This window comes from Chroicocephalus ridibundus, chromosome 1, assembly GCF_963924245.1.
Source record: "Chroicocephalus ridibundus chromosome 1, bChrRid1.1, whole genome shotgun sequence".
Taxonomy (NCBI): Eukaryota; Metazoa; Chordata; class Aves; order Charadriiformes; family Laridae; genus Chroicocephalus; species Chroicocephalus ridibundus.
In genome coordinates, this window is record NC_086284.1 from 83998365 (window position 1) to 84021572 (window position 23208).

Below are 23208 nucleotides of genomic sequence, written 5' to 3' on the forward strand. Positions count from 1 at the left end.
CACTATCCTCTTCTAAATGCTAAATCCTTCTTTTTCTTGAGCATGAGTAAAGGTTTTGTTGTTACCGCACCTCTACTGGCAAGAGCACTCAAAGGGGCTTTTGCAGCAAATAAACACCATTTCACTTGGAATCTCCCCCAGATTACAGTTTACCTGCAAAAGCGGACAAAGTACTAGACATTCTTATTTTCATCGAAAACCAGTTTCCCTCAAAATGAAGGGTATTGTTTCTAAGAGCTATCCGAAAATGACCTGCTATAATGCCACTGACAAAAATCGAATTTTGAAAAGTCCAGAAAATGTGAAAAATAACATTTTCCAGAAAGCCTCCTCTTGTTATAGCAATCTCTCATGTTTTGACCCTGCTGATGGGATGCCCATTGATTGCAGTCCCTAGTAAGTAGCGTTCAAAGAAGGGTCTCACTCTTTACTATCATTTACTCCAAGCAAATCTCTGTGCAATGCTTCATTTCTCTTGTTGGCAGTTTCTCTGGGTTGCGTTGAAATAATCAGCTGAATTTTTACTGAATTCTGCGTAAACAAGTAAATATTAATTAAAGTCCTGATAAATTTGAACTTTTAGCATGAAACAATGCTTAGGTCACACAGTGTGAAGTTTGTGGGGTTTTGAAGTATTTTGACTCCTTGTTAAAATGTGTTCCCTCATTTTGCAAAAGTCACTCTAATTAAGCTGTTTTTATCTGTGACAATGCAAATACTTTACTTGCAGTGATAAATGTTCTGCATTAGTGTAAACACCCCCTGCTTAAGGTCATTAACTGAGGATAATGGCTTCCATTTGGCTAAAAGGCCAACTATCAGAAACAAATGAACCTGGTGCTCTGAGAATCATTAATTGGTAGCATTCTTGGCCTACAAACCTGAGGACATTAAAATAGAATAGAGCAGCACATCATCTTGCTGATGCTTTGTTAGTCAAGCAAGTTTCGACAATCAAACCCAACTGTTTTCCTGGGTATTTGCTGCACTCTTTTGAAACGGTTCCTTTCTCAAAGAGAAAACGTCAAGTGTCAAGTTGATGCAGAGGTAGAAACAATGAGATTGTGCGATTAAATGCAAGAGCTGTGTTATTACTCAAACCTTTAATCAGCAGAGAACGCTCCCCCAAATGCCTGGTGCAGCTGTTGTGGTTTTTCTTATACCCCTGTTTTATAGATTGAAGGTTTTTGGAAAGCAATCTGCTTCCAGGCTCACCCAGAGTGTCTGGCAAGGGGCCGGAGTCCTGACTACGTTGCCACAGCAGAAGTGGGAAGGGAAGGAAGCCCCACGTTTTAAGGCAGACCATGGTATGCTCCCCTGGCTGTGCAATAGGTACATTAAACCCCACGTCCCGGAGGGGTTCTTGGGAACTCGCATACATTCAGGTCTTTCAGTTGTGTTGGACTCCTCTATCACATTTTTACAATGACATAATTCAAGTGTTTATGCCCCCCGCAAATGTCTTTTGAGGTTGTAGAGAGGAAAAGAGAGGTTGTAGAGTGTGACAGAGCCACATAGCGGTTTGCCAGATTTGCTGTATGGGAATAACCTTGCTAGAATCCAGAAGAAAATTTGGCAGTCTGCCTGTAGAGAGAGGCCAGACTGGTGACTCAGCTGCACTAAGAGCAAACAACTGTAAAAAGCCTCTTCCAGCAAGAAGAGTAAGTGAAAGCCACTCTTCTCCCCTTGCCCTTACAAGAGAGAGCCAGTAGCCTACTCCTATAGCTGTGCTGCCCCGTGGCAGTGGGAATCAACAGGTTCCAGTCTGTTAATTGGTTGCCTTATAGACTGTCCCCCTTGCACACTGCACAAAGGGACTACGTGGCAAGGAGGGAAATTGGAAAAGGCATGTGCAGATTTGTTATGTTAATCATGGTATTCTTGTATACTGTGTCTTTCTAGGAATTCACCTCTAGAGTACAATATGTAAGCATGCTTCTTCAGCGTTTCCATGCTGTCCCTTCTTGATGAAGAAGTATTTTGGGTCCCCCACCCTAAGACATTAACTTTGGGGTTTTTTTTAATTTTTTTTCCTTTCTTTCTTTTTGGTGGTTGCTTCAAATCTTCTGGGGGACCTTCTGCATTTTTCAGCACTGGCTTTGGAATCTGAGCTTGGTTTGGTAATGGGGTTGAATTTCCTGTCATTTACTGTTACCAATTAAAGATTTGTATGGTCATAGCGGCTAGAGAAGACGTAAGAAAGAATTAACTGTAAAAGTGAAGAAGCATTAATTTTTATTTCTTGGTTCTATTTCATGCTCCAGGAATTACCAAATGGCTCTGATATTTCCTGGGAGAATGTGGCATCTTTCATTCCTTGTTCACTGGTTGATGCTGAGCCTATGGTAATAGTTACCACGTTTTCGGTGTGATAATAAGTCAGTGGCATACAGAAACGAGCTAAAGCCTTCTTCCTGCCAGTTTCTAGAAACAAGGCTTCTGTATCACAAAAAAATAACAACAAAAAAACCCCAAAAAAACCCCACAACCCAAAACAGCAAAACACCACTTTTTAAGCAGTTTCAACAGAGGTCAGAGATGAAAAGAGCACGTGGACTTGGACTACTCCATCCTTCCTGCAGATTTTTAGTTGAGTCAAGATTTGAGTGATGGTGACAAGACTTTCTGTGTTTACAAGGGCTGCTGTCATGCCACATTGATAATAGGAAGTTATTTCGGGATCATCATCACTGATGTCTGCATTAATTTCTCACAGGCAAAGCAACATGACTTAGTCTTTGCAGTATCCAAAACCAATTTATATGTTCAGGAGTTAGCATAAGATTCTTAATTCACATTTTACTGAAACCAATGGACCAAAACCCAGCCCAAAGGAGCCCAGTGATCTTCATCCAAAGCTGGGATTTCTTCCACTGCCCATTACCATGGTTATGGAGTTAGGCAGTGCCAGAAGCTCTGTAACTGACCTGAGAATAAAACTGCCTTGCTTCTGGTGCTTAAAATGGAAATCCTGTTGATGGTGAATATTTAATTTGTTACCAAAAATGAGTTCTTAGTCACACTCCTCAAATGGAGAGAGAATTTTTTTCCAAGGGCTGAACACGTGATCACAGGTGAATCTGTTGAATAATGTAGTAGGTAAAAGTCAGTTAGGTCCCAGAAGAAAATTCTAACCCATGAAGTCCCAAAACGTGTCTCATCTCTTGTAGCCAAGCCTTTCATGGGGCTTGTGTAGCGGGAAACCTGCTAGCCCGCAGGTGCCTTTTGGTAGCTCTGATCTGTGTTTTGAAGTGGGCTAATACACTGTTCTTGGAGAACTCTGACACTTTTTCTTGCAAAAGTTGTGTGTATCTGTATCTAATGGATTATAGATTATGCAAAAATTTTCCGTTCGGTGTTTGGAGGGGTCACTGGCTGGTCAGTGGTTGGTGTCCGTTCATGAAAACAAGTTTGGTGGCAGCAGTCGTTGTGGAGGCACTACAAGGAAATTGTATGTACACCGAGAGCCCTTCTTGTCGCTCCAGTCTGACAGTGGGATAACTTTCAGTATGCGCAGTATGCATCAGTGATTCTTTATGTGTTTGTGCATATGTATTATCTTGGGAGGCATCACGGTTCGACTGTATTTCCATTCTTCGGTGACTGGTTTGCAAAGTGTTGCTGTATACGTGGAGCTCCCACTGTGTGAGAAGCAGGGGAGATGATAACTGAAAAAGATAGGTTTTAACTTGAAATTATGTGATATATCTTGTCATCATTTTTCCTTCCAGTCTCCTAAATCAGCTTTTATTAGTGCTGCAAAAAAGGCAAGATTGAAGTCCAATCCTGTCAAAGTGCGCTTCTCGGAAGAAGTAATTATCAATGGCCAGGTGTCGGTGAGTATTCAACTATTTCACCTCGGGAAGGACTGAGCGTTTCACCCAAAGGTACGCCTCAAGGCTGGAAAGTGAGGGTATTATATGGTAAGAACAACAGTGATAGGCTTGTGAAGGGCAGTGCTTTTCTGTTTCTAAAGTTTTTAAGAGATCCATTTTCAAAGTCCGTTGGGCCCATAATATTGTGAAAAAATTGTCCCTTCTTAAAATAAAATTGAAATGCTAGTGAACGCCTTTTGTGGTGATAGCACATAGATGTATTTCTCTATGGTCTTGATAATGCTTGCTTGGGTTTTTTTCAGGGCAATTTTGTAACAGGAAAGCTCATAAACTCAAGAGAAAGTAGCATGTCAGGAAAACAGATTAACATTACCTTACAGACCTCTTTAAAATTTGTTTTATCTACTTGAACTTGTTGTTTCCGGCCCTCAGGCAAAGTCAGCCTTCCTTTGAGAGGCACGGAACTCCTCCTTAAATGTGAACTCCTGGCTCATTTTCATAATTCGCCGGAACATCGGTCCGCACTGATGTCTTTATCCAACTGTCTTCCAAACATAAATTGATACTGCATTTTATCAAAAGCAATTTTTGCACTTTTTTTTAAAAAAAACCAAAAAGCCTTGTTCACCTTCCTTTTTCCTGTTTATTTTTCTATCCTTGTTACAAATCATCACAGTTAAGTAGCAATATTATATGTTACTCTTCTTAATGATGACAGATATTAGCATTTAATATCCAGCTATAAAGAGAATGTAGAACATCTTGATTGTAATTCTTACGAATCCATCTGCAGTTCCCGTTTCGTAGATTGAAGACACTATATAGCTTGCTATATTCAGAGAAGCAATAGTCTGTTTTTCTGTTTTATCAAAAATATTTCAACTTTAGAGTAGCATTTATTGTCAGAGAGGTAGTATTTAGGGAAAGAAAATGCTCCAAGCCGGACATAAAATGTATGGTTATATTTTTCCAGGAAAGAGCCCTGTAGAGTGCAGCTGTAATGAGCATGGCTGAACACTTACAGGGCATTGCTAATTCTGCTTTCAGTTTGAGCCAACACACTCCTTTTCAGGTGTTACCTTTCCAACTGAATGCTGTCCTTCTTTATAGAACAACATTTAACTTTCCCTTGTTACATGTTGTAATCTGATTCACTAATTTGCTTGGCAGGAAACAGTTAAGGACAATTCACTTCTTTTCATGCCAAATGTTCTGAAGGTGTATCTTGAAAATGGACAAACCAAATCTTTCCGGTTTGACTGCAGCACTTCAATAAAGGTAGGCTAGATATACTTTGGTATGCAATGCCAAGAATACCAGTTACCTCTTTTCCAAGACCTTCGATAATTATAATTTACTTGGAATGCATTAAGAATAAAATTACTAGCGTGTCAGTTGGGGCTGGACTCATAGTTCAGAAATAATGAGGTTTTGGTCCATACTTCTGCTGCTAAAAATGTATTGTATTGTCAATGGAGGAAGAAGTAGAAATGATCATGTTAACGTGCCTGGCGTGTAATTAAAATTACGTGGTCCTATCATTTTGATATGCTGCCAACTACTAGCATGATTTGTCAGCAAAAGTCAGGAGCTAAGGAGATGAAGATGTTGGTTGCTAATTGAATATCATCTAGCTTGTCATCCAGTGAACTTGGGATGGGATATTGTAGGGTTACGCTGGTGATAAATTGCTTGTCTCAGTGTAATGCCCTCTAAGCTTTCCATAACACATTTCACATAGAGAAATAAAGAGGTGAAGCCCTGGCACACAACTGAGGCTGCTGGGGAGTGTCTCTGACACTGTTCCATGTAGGTTCCTGGACCAGAGGCGGCGGCGGTGTCTATCTGTGAGTGCCGTGGAATAGCGTAGTAAGCAGCATGACTAGCACTGTTGGGCGTGCTGCTACTCTCTCAGGCATTTTTGTTTGGGTAAGCTAGTTTTAACACACATTGGCTACCAAATCTAGTTCACCGCATGGTAGCATGCATGCTTGGGACACTGAGACAAGAGATATGCATGGGTGGAGATGATCAGTGAAGGCTGGGGATGCAATTTTCAGCTGCACTAGCCAGCTTTTGCTGGCTTTAAGCTTTAATATGTAAAGTTTATTCGAAGAAAGACTGCTTTTCTGCTCGCTGTGATTCAGCAGTGTGCTCAATCAGTTAGACAAGCAAGAAGAGTGATTTATTAAGGTAAACAACAGGAAATTTACTCCAGCCTGAAGGCAAAATGAGGGGTAATGGTTTTAAACTGAAAGAGGGGAGATTTAGATTAGATATTAGGAAGAAATTCTTTACTGTGAGGGTGGTGAGACACTGGAACAGGTTGCCCAGGGACGTTGTGGACGCCCCATCCCTGGAAGTGTTCAAGGCCAGGCTGGATGGGGCTTTGAGCAGCCTGGTCTAGTGGGAGGTGTCCCTGCCCATGGCAGGGGGGTTGGAACTAGGTGATCTTTATGGTCCCTTCCAACCCAAACCAGTCTGTGATTCTATAATAGATATTGAAGTTATACTGAAAAATGGGTTGCAATATCTGTTTATAGTTCGTATATTTACCTTAGGTGTAAATTGAGTGTGGGCAATGGATACAAGCCTCCACTCTACAGCCATGCGATACTGAATTCCTTCAGTCCGTTTGAGAATTTGTTTGGGTGAAGAATTAGGAGACATGCTTCATGTAGATAATGAGGTCTCCATACACTTCTAAGGCCCACAAGCCCAGTATTTTCTTTTATAAGCATAAAACCAATCAACCTGTTCCAGGATATTTTGCCCCTGAAGACCAGTCTTTGGCCATCACACTACATTAGTTCTGAGTAATTCTCTCATGGGTATGTCATGTAGTGTAAGACCATATATCTAATCTGAAGCCCACGTAGGCTCAGCGACCTAGCTGTATTGATGTTGTAAGCCTGCTTTGACCTTAGTCATTCTGACTTTTTGTAGCAATAATTTCCTTTGCATCTAGCTGAGGCAATTATATCTTCCATAGGCTGCACAGCTCCATATTACATATTCTTGCATGTATGTATGTGTATATTCCTCCTTGTGGATGGCTGGGTGTGGATTGCTGCTTCTTTTCTTAAACTCAGGTGAAGCAGACATGCCCCAGTTGATTCAAGACAAATGCAGGTTTTTTTGCACCCTTAGCAGTCCAGTAACTTACCGTTTAACAACAATGGTGCAACCAGTGCCTTGCCTGCAGTCCTTGCTTTCCTTATTGTTGTCAGAGGAAAGAATCGGCCAGCAAAAAATTTTGTTCAGTAACTCAATGCCTGCATGCCTTAGCATCATATTTTAAAAGGCCTAAGACAGGTAGTGGAAAACAGTGCCTTTATTACTCCCTCTTAAAAACTTACATTTAGTATTATGTCTCTTCATGTTACTGTTATACCCCTTGTCTTTGAGCAGGACTATAAATAAAAGTAGATTTAACGTGTAAGCAATAAACTCCCTGTTAGTCAGAACAGTATAATATGAACCTCCATTATTTAGAGTGGTTGCTTGCAGTCCATTAATACTGTCTTATATTCTTTACATTTTACAGAGTTGTCTCCATCCTCCTACATACATTTTTCATCCTTCCACAAATTTGGTGTTGATTTTCCATAAACACACTGTAATTGATCAGTTCATTTTTCTAAATTATGTTAAAGCACTTGGATTACAATTCATCACGATCTCCTTAGTGAGTCCTATCCATCTGTATACTTATCATAGAATCATAGAATCATATGATCATATGTGTTTCTAAATATCGTTTGGATGGATAGAAATGTTTTAATCTTTTCACCAACATAATGTGAAACTATTTTTAAATGATGGGTTATTATATATTTCTTTTTTCTACTACATTCACTAAAGCTAAAGATACCTTGACAGATTATATGAATATTCTGCATGTATTTATGAAGCATTATATGAAATTGAAGTAGGGGTTGGTTGAGTGGTTTTGTGAGGAGGTTTGTTTAGCTGTTATTTCAGAAACAATTGTTCTCAAATTAATTACCCTTAGATATAATCCAATGTGAAAAAAAAACAATTAAAAGTCTCTAAAAATGGGGGGTTTGCTATAAGTTAACGTGGTCCCTGAATTTAGAGCTATTGTTCTGCACAGGTATCATCATCACAGTTGAATTTCCTGTCAGCATTTAAAACTCAAGAATGTCCATTAAACACAAGTATCAAGAAGTGGACTTCAAAAAAAGCCCTTGCCATTAGAACAAATAAAGGCTATTCATTTATTCTTTTTGCTGAACATATAAATTCGGTTTGTACTGCTCAGGTGCCCTGCCCCAACAGTAAGTGAAGAGCGGCAAGACGATCTCACCTTTTCTGATGGAGAGGTTTTATTTCCAGGGAGACAGAGATATGGGCCATTCAAGTATAATTTGCATGTTAAACTGCACAGAAAGTTGTCCACTCACAGCAATTCCATGTATATGTTTTTCACGTGCATGTCTGATACCATCTCAGAGATGCGCGAATATAAAGGTGCTGATTTCTTGCTGGGTGAACGTGTGTGAAGCCCAGTATACTCGTGCAGAACAGGCACAAAACGCGACTGTCGTCCTGTTTAACATCTGGGCTTCCACACTGTGCTGGGTACATGCAGGGTGCGTGGCAGTGAAGAACCGGGTCCCAAGCGCTTCATGAATTTAAGCACATTTTATAAATCCTGTGTTAATTAGGATGTCATCTTAACACTCCAAGAAAAGCTTTCCATCAAGTGTATTGAACACTTTTCCCTGATGCTGGAGCAGAGAGTTGAAGGATCTGGAACAAAACTCCTTTTGCTGCATGAACAGGAGACTTTAACTCAGGTTTGTGTGATGATATGTGAAAACAGATATTAATGGGATGGGTTAATCAGTAAATTATCCATCTTTTTAATTACTCAAGTGAGTTAACTGCAAGATTTATGGTTCGATACAGTCTATCAAATAGCAGCAGTATTTAGATGTGGTTGTAAGAATCAAGTTCTCACAGAAAATAATTATTTTTCTATTTTATAGGCATCATATTTCATTGCTTCATTGGGCCATTGAAAAGTATTAAAAACTTCATTAAAGATCAGCCCGAAAGCTAGACAATATTTATCAAAGTTTTTTCATATTCTCTGTGGCCCAGCTAATAAATGTTCTCAACAGCTGGGAAATTGATGGTAACATTTCTGAGAACCACAGTCTGCTCAAATTCCTTTAAAAACCTTATTTTGATCTTTGGTTCTCATCCGATTATACAGATCTGTATCTGGGTGACAGGAAATAATACTCTTTCTGATGAAGCCAAGTTTGGCTTGTTTATGCAGCGAGACATTATGTCACTTCAGTGATGAGGAATTGTGACCTAGAAAATGCTGGTGTGACTTTCTTCCTTAGATCACGCAGGTGTGACTAGAGGTAAAGTTGCTTCACAGTTCCCAGCAGAGGACTCTTGATTTTAGCTTCTTATCATCATTTTGCCAAACTGTTTAGCCTGAAATTTTCCATGATATTTCTGTGTTTTGGGAGAACATTGGTATTTTTAAAATCTCACCTAAATCTGAAAAAAGAAGATAAAAGGATTCTTAGCGGGGAAATGTTTAACTTAAATCCCAGAAGTCCCTTGATCATATAACTAGAGTCCATGTAGTGGTATGAAGGAGTTTAGGTTACCAGCTAACAGTCTTTCTGGCATTTTCTAACCTTTAAGCACTTGACTTTGCCATGTTAACATTCTTTTTTTTGTGGGTATAAGCTACCTAATGAATGCACAATATCCAGAGGTACTCAGCACTAGCTCTCCTGGCCTAGCTGTCTCTCTTTGAAGTAATTGCTAAAATTCCCACTGAAATCAGAAGGCTCAGAGTAAACCAACACATTGAGCTTTCGAAAATCCCATCCAGAGCTTTTATTTATACATACGGAGTAGGCCTAGATACTTAGGAATGAGGTCAGAGACAATGAGAGATAAACACAGGTTTTGAAAAATGTTAGGGCAAGACTGGGACTTCATTGGAAATTTTTAAAAGCATAGTTTTATCAATTAAAGACGTTGATTATAAAGTACACTAACTGTCTAACCGCATTAGCCTAATTAAATAAACTACGTAAACTACATTAATTCTGAGGGTTTCTTCTTTGAAGTTCCTGTAAAATCAGCAGTATTTTAATTTGCCGTTACAATGTTGCTGTTGACCATGACTTACAATGGCGTTATTGGATTGTTACCCTTTCATCCAATTATTCATTAGCTATGCAGTGGTCCCCTGTGAATATACCCAGATTACGGTGTTACATACTTAACAAAGTTTTGCTGACTGACAAGCAAAGTGTTTTGTTTTTTTTTTTCATTTTTAATGTATTGGGAGAGGTTTGTCTTGGTTGGAAGTCTAGGGGTAGGTCTCTTAATCCAGAACAACCCAGGAAAATTCAAAAGACCCAATTTCTTACAAATTGTCTAGTGGATTAAATCAAGCTAGAGAAAGTGAGCATAGAAGCTTCTAAGCTGTGCTTCCACTGTATTCTCAGTCAGTCTAAGAAATAAAATGTGACCACTCCCAAAAAATCTTCTAGCCCTTCTCATTTATGAGTATTTTGGTCCAATACATCTCACTTTGTATTTCACTTGAGTAGTTTTCATTAGGGTCTGTTTTCTCCTTTCGCTCTGGTTTTGAATGAGTGAATTCTGTTGCTTTGAGGTTGAGTTGTATCGGGCAGTCATGTCTATAAGAGCCTAAAAGTCTCTCCACAAGACTAGATAGATGATGTTTTTATGTGAAGAACTTAATAAGGAGCCCATGGTAAAGGTCTTTTTTGGATAGAATTATTTTTCTTGCTACCATGTGGCTCTGGAGCAGTGTCCCGGTGCCTGAGACTAGAGACCGCGTTGCATGACCAGAGTTGCCAAGCTCTGATATGTTTATTGCACTGTCCTAGGTGACCCAGAGGCCAAGCTCGCATAAGATGAGATGTCTTTTCAGGATTAGCTTTGTCCCAAAGGATCCCATTGATCTTTTAAGAAGAGATCCAGTGGCTTTTGAATATCTCTATGTACAGGTAAGTGAAGGAACGGCCATTGTTAGCATAAAGGAGAATGAAAAGACAGATGCACTCAGTGTATGCATAGTTTTTTACCTTCATGTAGAAAAGCGTGACTGCAGTAAATCCTGGTTTTTATTTCTGCTGCGTAAAGCCAATGAATGCACTTGGGGAATGTGCAAATCTTTATCATCTGCAAAGTCCCCTTCCTTCATAAGTCTCTCCAAATAGTAATGCTTTGATATCTTTCCAAAATATATTTGGCTTTAGAAAAGAGTGAAGCTGAAGTAATTGCTAATACTTATTTCTGGTACTGTAATATCAGAGAGAAATGACGTCTGAAAAGGAACTTCCAGTAAAATGGATGAGAAAACTAATGTACAAGCAATGCGGTTCTCCTGGGTATCTCACCTGCTATCTTGAGTCCAGATATACTAATAGTCTCCCAGCACTCTTTGTGAAAGAGGATTGCTGTCCCCCCCCAGGAAGGATGAATAGAGCTTAGATCAAAATGCTCGTGCCTTCTGCTCTTTGGCAGAAGTCCTTGTGTTCTTCAGAAGTGCCCATACCCTGGTGAACATCTGACACCTCTGAGAGCAACAGTCCTACCTTAAGCATGGTCCTGCTTCTGAGTTCGGGATTACTCTTCATGCAATGTTAATTTAAAAAAAAAAAAAGACTAGAATTTGTTTTTAGTGCAAGATTTTTGAACTTGATGCTCCCTCTACTGGTTCTTTGGCAGAGCTGTAACGACGTGGTTCAGGAAAGGTTTGGACCAGAACTGAAATATGACATTGCCCTGCGGTTGGCTGCATTACAAATGTATATTGCAACTGTGACCACCAAGCAAACTCAGAAAATCTCTCTCAAATACATAGAGTAAGTTGAGAATGCAGTGTATTCTTTGAAAGTGAAACATTAGGAGTAACTCGTAGATTCTTTAAGGCTGTTTCTTTAGTATTGTCTGTATGCATGCACCAATTTTAGGTTCATTTGTTGTCACTGAAATTGATTCAGGTGTGTTAAGAGTTGGATATATAGACCTTTTCATCCATTTACCTTTTGGCCATCTGTTTAGGCACATGAAATACCCTATAAACGTAAATAAGATTAACTCATTTGCTTTCAGTAACTTAATGGTCAGATCTAAGTTAACATGGTCATGACGCCAAGGTTTTTGTAGAGATTATTATAGTAGGATTCAGATGATTTCTTGGCTCCAAAGGCTGTAGGGTCTGAGATTCCATTTATAAGATTTCTCAGATACAGAAGTATCCCAGTAGGCACCTGTTTTATGTTAGACAACATGTATATGTAACTATAAAGAAAAAGAAAATTTCCAAAATGCAACTGTGTGTACATCTCCTTGGGTTTTAAAAAACAAAACAAAACCCAAACCCCCAAACATTTGTTGTTGCTTAGTTTACTTGCAGGATGGAAATAATAACTGTTGCACACTCAGTCTTGTAGACTTTATCTGCCTTACTGAAGGTCATGTTATATTGTATCTTATTAATGAATCAGCAGAAATAATTACTTGCAAGTGAATAGTCGGTCTCCTATCAAAAGGGGTGCTTCAAGCAGAAAGAAAATCCAGTAAAAGGAGGGGGCTGGTTGTTTCTGTGGGGGAAAAGAACCCCACAAAATATAAGTGACAAAGTCAAAGGCTGGCTGGTTCGCATGTTCTAAAAAAAAGCCTAAAAAATGAAGTTAAATCTGATATTATGTTGTTAAATCTGTGATTTTAATTCTATAATGGTACTTGCCTATGTAATTAAATGGTGTTTTAACAATACAGCGTAGACTTTAAACATAAAAACTTAAAACTTCTTTTCTGAATGTCATGATGGAAGGGATAGAAGAGAGATTATATATAATTTTTAAGCATATTTTTCAGAAGTAATATATAGTTTGAATATAGAAAGTAATGCATTATTGCAAAACACTGGACTCGATCAACTCTCCTGTTTTCAGGTGTTCATTCACTTGGCATCATAGTCACCAGTCTTTAGATAAATAATCATCACAGGAATGTGAAATTAAATATATGCCTTTTATTGCAGAAAAGAATGGGGATTAGAGACTTTTCTTCCATCTGCTGTGCTGCAAAGCATGAAAGAAAAGAACATAAAGAAAGCACTTTCACACCTTGTCAAAGCAAATCAAAACCTAGTTCCTCCGGGTAAAAAGGTATTACATTTGCATCTTAATGGAAAATATGTTTTAAAGAACAGAAAGGGTGGAGTGCATGGGAAACATTTAAAATTAATCCTTTGGAGAAACACCTAGCCATTATATTTTCAGAGATATAACTTTTGGTGCTCAGTACAGCATAGCCGAGAACAATTAAAAATAATTAATTATACCTCAACTAAACTATCTTCTTATCTTGAGAATGCCAGAAAACTGGTTATTAATACTTCATTTATGATAAAGATATATATTTTTAATTCACTTAGTGCTTCCTGTTAACAGCAGACTTGTTAGGAAGGTTATTGTTCTCGCTCTGGTGCTCTCATCTGAACTACATTAACCTATGGGCCTGACATAAATGCTGTTTTTCAGGATTGTTTTCCGTTAAGCTGTAGATAGAGAATTTTTTCTGGCCATGATCTAACTGGGTAGATGTTGCTCCTTACAGTAAATGACCCTCCTTGCTGTTGTAAAATGCTTTGCTTAGCACTAAGCTTTCACTTCAGCTGGAAAAACACATGTAGAAGACAATGTCTCTGAGAAATGCCTTTGTTACATGTGTACAGCTGAGGCTGGCTTTAGACACCATAATGAGGTTTCTTTATGCAAGTCACTAGTCTCTCTTTGTAGTCAATGGAGAGAAACAGGCACTTCTAGGGAGCGATTCGTCCCATCCCACATTAGGAACAAAAAATAGGTCAGATGACTTGTGTCCTAGAAATGCCTGTTTCTCTCCATGAACTATAAAAAGAACCTAAGAGTGACTAGTTGAGACATAAAATGAGTTGAATCTTGCTCCGTGACATTTTGTTTCTGAACAAAAAAAACCCAAAACATCTGGTGCCCGAGCTCAGGTTCATTGTGATCAGCAGAAATCCTGCTTGGAGGTTTCAGACCACGTCATGGCTGTGAATGTAGGTCTATGTGTTTGACCAGGGATGCTCAGGGAGAAGGGCCACCTCTTTGACAGAAGCACTGTATGTCTCCTGTACTGCTGAGGCTAAAGCTGAATAATGCCGATTACTTTTTGTTTGTCCTGGTAGTGTAAGTTTGGGTTTATTTTGGAAGCCATCACTGCTGCAGGCATTGCAGGCGATGACAGTGGCATACGGTATCGGTTCTTGGTTAGAAGAGAGGTTGCAACAGTCCCTTCCTGCAGCAAGCAGACTTGGTTGGGTTTGCTTCATTCTTTTCTAATTTGAGTTTTGGAAATATGTTGTATACCCACCTGCTATTTTAGTTAGGTCTCAGAAACAAAGCATCTGAGCTCATCATCACCTTCTGTCTCATTTGTAGATACTAAGGCAGGAACTGATTTCCTTCGGGGGTCTTCTCTCCCTCTGCGTGAGGGGAATTCTTGGAATCCTCCCATTTTTTATAACCCCTGTGTATTTCTCCAAGTGAACGCCTAGTGAAGGGAAGGGGAAAGCATTCCCACTAGTTGCTCTGCTCCGCATTCATTTCCTCCTCGGTGTCCAGAAAAGCCTTACGAGGGGGGCTCTTAAAATACTGTTCAAGATCAAATAAGATTTTGAATTAGAAATCTGGTGGCTGAAATGAGAATGGGAAATGAGATGAGCTTGTTTTATCTTCTCTTTTAAAAGTCCAGATGTAAGGATTTACACCAGGGAGGTATAAGGTTTGGGTCCAGACTGTTTGGGTGAAATGATCTGTTTCTTGTTTCCTTTCAGTCTCATAAAATATTTCCATGTTGTCCCTTTTTAAGTAGGTAATTTAAGCTCAGAGGAGAAAAAAGGAGACAAATTATGACGTGTATTGTATGATATGATCATATGTATTGGTGTATGTATTTAGCTTTCAGATTTATTCCCTACTAAATATAGTGGAAGAGTTTTATTTTAAAAAATAGGCAATGCAGTAATGAGGTGGAAAAATATGCCATATGCCACAAGTGCCTAGCAAAATGTAATACACAGAGCTGACAAAAGCAAATTCTTTGTTCTCTTTCTCTGTATAGGTACATAAATGTTTAGGAACTGATGGTGATTATGAATGGAAAGCTGCTGTCTACCCTTGAAATCCCTCAATGAACAGATGTTTAATCGGAGTAGTTTAACATTTCCCTTCATTGGAGCAGTTATGATGTTCTTGCAGTGCTCTAATCTGCCCATACCCAAGCCCTCAGTGCATTTTAACTAAACGAGCAAGATCTTAATTTTAAGAATGAAACTGTTTCCCCTCATCTGAAACTCAAGCATCTAATGATTTAGTTTCAGGCTCTGAAGAGCTGTTATTACAGTCCGTTCTCCTTAGACTATATAAATACATTTTCTTTCTGAATTCGGTAATGTGATGATTTCCACCACTACCTCTTACCCCTTTTTCTCCTTCCTTAGCTCTCTGCTCTGCAAGCCAAGGTGCATTACCTGAAGTTCCTCAGTGATCTACGATTATATGGAGGGCGTGTTTTCAAGGCAACACTAGTGGTAATATTTCTCTTGAAACAGTCTCTCTCTTCTCTTGATTATTTTATCCAAATATCTTTTTGCAAAAGCTGGACCATATAATTTTCTTCAGAAGTTTAGGTTCTATTCATACACTTAACTTTTTTTCTTTTAATCTAGAAAATAACATTCCTATTATAACTGGAATTTTTGCTGGGGATTTGGAGATAGGTTAGTACCCTTTAGGCAAATAGCACCATCCCATTAACTATAGAATGCTATTATTATTAGCCTGAAAAGCTCTAGATGACAAAGATTTTCTTTTAACAGAAGCAGATTCCATCCATCTGTTGTCTGTCCTTCTTATTACCCATTTAAAAACTACAGTACAGTCAATATCCAGGAGCAGATTCCTTTACTGTTTGTTTTTAATTACGAATCAAGTATGCTCTTCTATATTGTATCTTCTTAGAAAAACGTAATAATCTTTAATGTAGAGTGCCGTGCAAACGTAGCTCCATGAAAATGAAAGAAGGCAGTGGTGATTTCTGTCACTACGCAGTGCCTATGATGTTTTTTACTTTTGCTTTCTTTCTTTTTCTGCTAAAGCAGGGAGAAAAGCGTTCAGAAGTGACTCTCTTAGTAGGGCCGCGGTACGGAATCAGTCATGTGATAAACACCAAAACAAACCTGGTGGCTCTCCTGGCAGACTTCAGCCACGTCAACAGGATTGAGATGTTTACAGAAGACGAAAGCAGTGTTAGAGTTGAACTGCACGTCTTAGATGTGAAAGTAAGTTTGCCGTTGAATTGTCTTTAAATAACATTTTTGTCTTTATTTGTATTTGATCAAGCTATACTGTTTTGAGCATTTTCATGCCAATAATATTCTGAGGGTGCGTTTTTAGCTTTTTATTTTTTTCGGTCAGGGTGCATGTAGAGTACGCCTTGGGCATTTGAGGGGCCTACGGTGTACCAGACTGGTGCTTTGTAGCACTTGTATTCTATTCTGATTTTTCTCTTGTCTGATCCCGGGCAATATGCTTTGTTGCCGTCTTCCTTGATTTCTGTGGTGTGAAAAGGTGAAGATGAAACTGTCCTTCTTTTGCAGCTCCTTGGGCCCCTAGAAGCTCCTCCTAGGGTAACAGGCAATATTATCACTCTTAGAGAAATGCCAGCTGCAGCAGCTGTGTCCCATATAATCAATCCAGTGTTTTATCTGCAAAGTTCACTACAAGTAACCACATAGGGGTTACCAGTGAGATAAACTGTAAAAAGGCAAGGGTTTTTTTCTTAGCCCTTATAATTCCAGTTCATTGCTTTGCCTTACGTAATATATTCATAGATGCTTTTCATCTACCTAGAGTCATTTATTTTCTTTGCATCTGTGGCATCTAGTGGCAATGAGTGGAGTTTTATATATTATATTGTCCTTGTTCTTCTTGGTGTGTTTTCTATTTGCTTTTAAAGTTAAAGGCTTCATAGATTGTCTACAGTATTAATCAGGATAATCTGAGATCGAAGGAAGAGTTCTTATTATACTTGAAACTTAAATATGCCATTAAAATAAATAGAGTCTAACAGTTCTTTTTGCTTAGCCAGCTATACACAAAAAATATATACAAGGAATATTTCACTAAGCTTTTGCTTTGAATGCTTTAGATTTATTGACCTGGAACTGTTTCCCTGTATTTAAGTCAGTGAAAAAAAAAATATGGTGTAAATTAATCTAGATGCTCTCTACAGTGGCTTAAGAGAAAAGCACAGGTTGGTGAACACAGCGTCTCTTTCTCCTTGCTTAGCAATGATAACATCTGAGGGTCTCAGGCTACTTTACCTGCATTACTGTGCTAAACTTGTAGCCCTCTTGTGAGAAAGCTGTTATCCCTTTTATTGTAGATGGAGAAAGTAATATAGAAATGAAATTCTCCCCATCTGCTTGTATGTAAAATGCAGCACTGTATGGCATTGTATTATATATTACCATGGTGTGTGTGGTTTTGTATTATAACACTGTTACTGTCTTACTGCGAGCCATGCATATCCCCACCTCCTTGCGTTTTGACACGTGCAATCTGCAACCCAGAAAGACTGGCCTAACATTAAAATTACAAATCTAGGAGGCGCTGAGTGGAATTTGACAAAAAAATTGCCTTTCTGTGGAGCACAAGTAGGGGTTGTCGCTCTGTCCTGTGTAGGAGGTGCAGGCACACGTAGGTAGGTATTCTCAACTGATCTTTTCATCCCGTGGCTAGCAGGTTCATGTATCCACATTTTGAATATGACAACATATGTCATGTATTTTCTTAATGAATAAATGAATAAACAGTTTGTATTTTTATTTTATTTTGGGTTCTTTTTAATGTCTTCTCAAATATGCATCACTTGGCAGAAGCAGGCAGTAAAAGTTTAGCTGCCACAGGACTGTTCAGCAGATGAACAGTAGTTCACAGCACTGTTTTCATCAATCTGAGATTTCTGTGATCATCCATTTCTGTCAATCCCTGCAGAAAATTTGAGGTCAACATTTCAAATATTAAAACCAGTTTTAGTAGCCACTTGAAAGAACAAAGATTAATTAGCCCAGTGTAGGCTTAATAGTTTATAGTTAATTTTTATAGTTATAGTTGAATGCTTTGAAAGAAGCATTCAATAAAACCACAAACTGGGGCCCAAAATACTTTAAAGAAATAAAAAAAGCATAGACTTCTCCATGTTGCTGCAAATTCTTCGCACAACATTCAGGGCCCTGAAGTATTTTGGCCTGAGGTGCAGCAGCACAGGCATTTAAAAGATTATCAGACCTGTTGTGGGTTTGGTAGTAAGCTATGATCATAAATTACCTTTTGGCCACAACCTCCATCAGAATCAGTTGTCTTTTCACTAGTAAGGGGTTGAGTAAGTTAGAGAGCCACCCACGTAATGTCATGTTCCACCTGGAAAAAATTATGCAGGTCCCCGTATCTATCTTGTGACAGTGAGCTCTGCATGCTAAATTATGATAAATTGTCACAAATGTCCACATATCTGTGAGTGACTACAAACTGTGAGTGATAAGATGGATCGTCTACAGTATAATTTCTATCGATGTATCATGGTAAGGACTTCATTTTTATTCGCTCTCTAGGAGCCATCGAGGCTAGCCACCTTAAAATGAATTTGAGGAAAGCACCTTTTGGTGTTAAAAGCTAAAGAGGCATGAACAAAAGGTTTAGGCAAAGAAACTTATATATTGTGGCAAAAGAAAATGGAGTTAAAGAAAGTATGTTTCACATGGATTTCTCAGGTTCGATGCTCACTGGCCTGGCAGCCATAGTTTTTCAAAGCTCTGAGGTCTCTCTTTTTTCTGTTAGGTCTGACTGTTTTATCTAAATGCTTCGCATTTGTTTTCTTTGTTGATGTCCTTTCTGAGGTTCTTTATCCATTCTCTTTCTCTCTGTTTATCTGCCTATTTTTTCATCATTTGTCTTTTCAGTAATGACAGGCCACAAACACTGAAATCTTTTAAGCTGTCATCGTAATATTCACTGTCACTGCTGGGTAATGATAGCTCTAACCTCACTACTATATTTTCTGAACCTGAACTTTCCCTGACTCTTGTCTGCTTCCTGTGTTTTCTTCTTTACATGTGCTTAGGGCACCTCACTTTCTGGGAAGCTGCAGATTCCCGTACTACTGCAAGACTCCAGTGCCTAATGTACCAGGTTCTTAGCTGTTGGCAGTTTCAGAGTAACCGTAAACAGCACTTTGGCGAGAATAATATACCTATGCAAGAAAAAGGATGGAGCAAGAGTCTTAAAATGGTTAGCTTCATTCAGAAAGAGAGCAAAATCAGCTGTTAAAATTTCCAGTTGGACTTCTACCTTACTGCGACTCTAATCTTTTCTAAATTTGTGATACTGTTTGATATTTTTAGTGGGGAAAATAAGTTCTCGTGTATTTTTCAATGTGGTGTTTGCGATTGTAATTCCTTTTGCTTCCATGTAGTAGTATTGTCAGCAGGTAAACAGATTGAGAAGGAAAAGCCTTAACCAAGACTTGGTTGTATTCCTCTTAGCCTATTACTCTACTGATGGAGTCATCAGATGCAATGAATCTTGCTTGCCTAACAGCTGGATACTATAGACTGCTGGTTGACTCGAGGCGCTCCATATTTAACATGGCCAACAAGAAAAATACAGGGAGCCGAGAAACAGGTATTAATTGCACAGTATGTTAATGATGGGCCTACGTCTAAAGCAGAAGCCAGCTTAAGCCAGTGCACCTCCAGATAAATACAAGGCTATGCCAAATGAGATCGGATTGCTGGCTCAGACCTAGCACCACAGTATATCAGTTCAGCTTTATAATGTACTAATATTCAGCCTATGATAGCATCTTAATGGTAAAATAAAGCAGGAGATTAATGTCTTTCATACTGTAGTAAAACAGATGCATGCTCGCTGTGAGTGTTATTATTTTATATGCATGTATCTTTTGTAAGAACACATATGGTGCGGGAGAAACCAGCTGGGGATTTAGTTTTGTGTTACTGTTCCTGGAATAGCATTTGTACCTAGCTGAGCTTTAGTTTTGTACTAAAGTACAAAAGTACCAGTTAAATTTTAGGTCATTAATTCAGCAGGTATTTAACTTAGAGCAGAGGTGAGTTTGAAAGTGCTTTTCTGAAGTGTTTGATGGCCCAGCTGTCCTATTCAGAATGTTTATTGCTCAGCATTAACAAGTTATTGTTCAAAAATTACATGACTTTGCTCTTTGATTTCACAATGTTGATTTTATTTCACCGTGCTATAGGAACTGAAAATAGAGGGAAGCATAATCTCCTTGCTTCTGAGTGGAATTGTATACCAAAAACTACCACTTTCCTGGCTGAAGGAGATCAAGAGACTCAAATGTCCTTTGCTGATCCAAAACAGAAGACTGTAGATGTTTCTGAAAGTCTGTTATGTCAAAAAGAACACAGACATCTGTACATAGAAAATACTTATAATTCAGGTGGATTTGATCAGCATCTGGCCAAACAAAGTGACCCCGCCGAAGCAGAAGAAAGCAGAAATTTTAATCAGCCTTCACTGCTGTCACTCTCAGGTTTGGAATCTAGCAAGAAAGCACAGGATTCCCCCAGGGGAGCAAAAGTTTCCTTTATATTTGGAGATCACAACTTGGATGGCATCAATCCTCAGACTCTTGGCTATGAAAGGCTTTTGGATGAAAGTCCAGAAGTACTAGAAAAACAAAGAGCCATTTATATTAGTAATGCCAATGACATTAAAGGCCTGGAGTTGTCACCAGATGCTGAAAGCATTCAGTTTGCTACAAATTCTGTTTACGCAACTATAAACGATGGTAAAATATTTGGAGCTGCCGAAGGGATAGAAGAGCCTTTGCTGCATGATATTTGTTATGCAGAAAACACAGATGATGCCGAAGATGAAGATGAAGTAAGCTGTGAAGAAGACATTATGGTAGGAGAAATCAATAGGCCTGCCCTTCTCAGCCTTTCTGGTTCTAGTGATGACATTATTGATTTGACTTCACTTCCACCTCCAGAAGGTGATGATAATGAAGATGATTTCCTATTGCATACCTTAAACATGGCCATTGCTGCTCCTCCACCTGGCTTCAGGGACAGTTCAGATGAGGAAGACTCTCAGAATCAAGCAACGCAGCCTAGAGACAACAAGGAGCAAGCCAGTAATCTAGGCAATGATGACATTCCAGTGTCGCTTATCGATGCTGTCCCTACTAATACAGAGGGGAAGTGTGAGAAGGGGCTAGATGATGCTGTAGTCTCTACACTTCAAGCACTAGAAGCTTTGGCTGCTTCAGAGGAACAGCAGACGAATGACAATTCAGGTTCTTTCACCATAGTTACATTTATCCATTGAAAATCATTCCATCTCATCCATTTAGCTTTGGAAATACTCCATTTCATGAGGGTTGGTTGGTTTTTTTTTAGTTTTCCTTTTTTTTTTTTGCCATCATTTTGCATACATCATATTCCATATTATTTAATGGACCTACCATTATGTTACTAAACTACCTGTCCCGGGAACTGTGCAATAAAGTCTGAGTATTCTTACAAAGCATATTTTTGTCTTTAACACACACCCTTTGCTTGTCACTTATTCAGGTGCTTCAGCTGCTGTCATTTAATTGACTTTTATTTTCTGTGGCTTGCAGGTGTAGCTATCCTGCGAGCATATAGCCCTGAGTCATCTTCAGATTCTGGCAATGAAACAAATTCCTCTGAAATGACTGAAAGCTCTGAACTAGCCGCGGCACAGAAACAATCAGAAAACACTGCACGTATGTTTTTGACCACAAGTGAAGGCTACCAACCCCTTGTGGAAGAGCAGACTGAATTTCCCATCGCTAAGAATCAGGCTGGAGGGCCAGGCATGAAGCCCTCACAGCCTTTGGCTGGTCGTCAGGCTGCAGAGCTACAGTCAAAAGTTGTGCCTTCAAAGCAGATTCTTCATTCAGATAACATGGAAATGGAGCCAGAGACCATGGAAACAAAATCTGTCACTGATTATTTTAGCAAATTGCACATGGGATCCTTGGTATATTCTTGCACTAGTAAAAGGAAAAATAAGATGACAGACAGCGAAGTAAAAGCACCCTCTGATGGCAATGCTACTGTGAAAAAGCAACAGGGAACTAAAAAAGCAGAGACTGATGAAGATCTAAAAGCTAAATTTGGAACTCTTTCAGCAAGAGACAGTCAACGTCTAAGCACTTTTAATGTGGAGAGAACTGCCTTTCGCCAAAGATGGTACGCTGCCGATGATGGGGCAGCAGATAAGCCAAGCCCAGAAACAGTGAACGGGAAGACTTTTCCAAGGGGTCCTGTCGTTGCTAAAACAGAAACTGACTGTAAGGATGAAGTGGATCCTGAGGTGGATCAGGATGATACCTCGGGGCTTAGCCAAGGTGAAAACTTTTTGTCAGATATGACTCCCGTGTCTTCAGCCAAAGACCTAAACGACGCAGAAGATACCGATTTATCTGCAGATGACCATCCTTCAAAGCTTCCAGAAGCTGAGCAAAGTGTGGCTAGACTTTGTGAGTATCACTTGGCTAAGCGCATGTCATCTCTGCAAAGTGAAGGCCATTTCTCACTGCAAAGCTCTCAGTGCTCTTCAGTGGATGCGGGATGCAGCACAGGCAGTAGCACCTGTGCTACCCCTGTGGAATCTCCTCTTTGTACCTCTGATGTTAAGCACATTATCTCTGACCCATCAATGAAGGGCATTGCCTATATTCCAGCAGATGAAAGAGCTGCCATTCTTCCAAACCATGGAACGACATACAAGGACCTGCACCAGCAGCCTGAAGCCGTGTGTCACAGAATGACGGTGCCTGTTGTGCATTCAGCAATTAATGCTGAGCCACTGTTCGGCACTTTGAGAGAAGGATGTCATCGGATCCCCAAGATAAAAGAAACTACAGGTACAGCAGTAATAAAGCTTTTCTTATGTTTGTTGTTTTTTTTTAAAGCTAAGTGTAAAGGTTGAGGACTAGCTGCGATATTTACATTATCTTTACCTGAAACTACATCACCAAGCTGTAGCGGCGGGGGGATTAGACCTTTGATGTATCTGTTCATTGTAGTTGTATGTGTTGAGATGTTCATATGAGCTGCTTACAAAGTTCAATTTTTTAAAAAACCTCTCATTACAGTTGAAAATATTTGGGGGGATACTGATGGAGAGGCCTCTCTTCCACTCTTTGGAAGCCTCTCCAAAAT

The 23208-nt window shown here is 39.2% G+C and overlaps 1 protein-coding gene across 8 annotated transcripts in view; it reads left to right on the top strand.

Annotated features, from left to right (window-relative positions):
• The window catches only part of FRMPD4 (FERM and PDZ domain containing 4), a 411398-nt gene that overhangs the window by 384957 nt on the left and 3233 nt on the right, over positions 1-23208 (top strand). For all 8 annotated transcript variants that reach the window (XM_063341700.1, XM_063341639.1, XM_063341649.1 and 5 more), the window contains 11 exons: positions 3732-3836; positions 5007-5114; positions 8528-8659; positions 10757-10876; positions 11601-11737; positions 12922-13048; positions 15409-15498; positions 16066-16248; positions 19513-19651; positions 20250-21311; positions 21639-22910. In XM_063341700.1, coding sequence (XP_063197770.1) covers positions 3732-3836; positions 5007-5114; positions 8528-8659; positions 10757-10876; positions 11601-11737; positions 12922-13048; positions 15409-15498; positions 16066-16248; positions 19513-19651; positions 20250-21311; positions 21639-22910 — 3475 coding nt within the window. The remainder of the gene's footprint in view (positions 1-3731; positions 3837-5006; positions 5115-8527; positions 8660-10756; positions 10877-11600; positions 11738-12921; positions 13049-15408; positions 15499-16065; positions 16249-19512; positions 19652-20249; positions 21312-21638; positions 22911-23208) is intronic.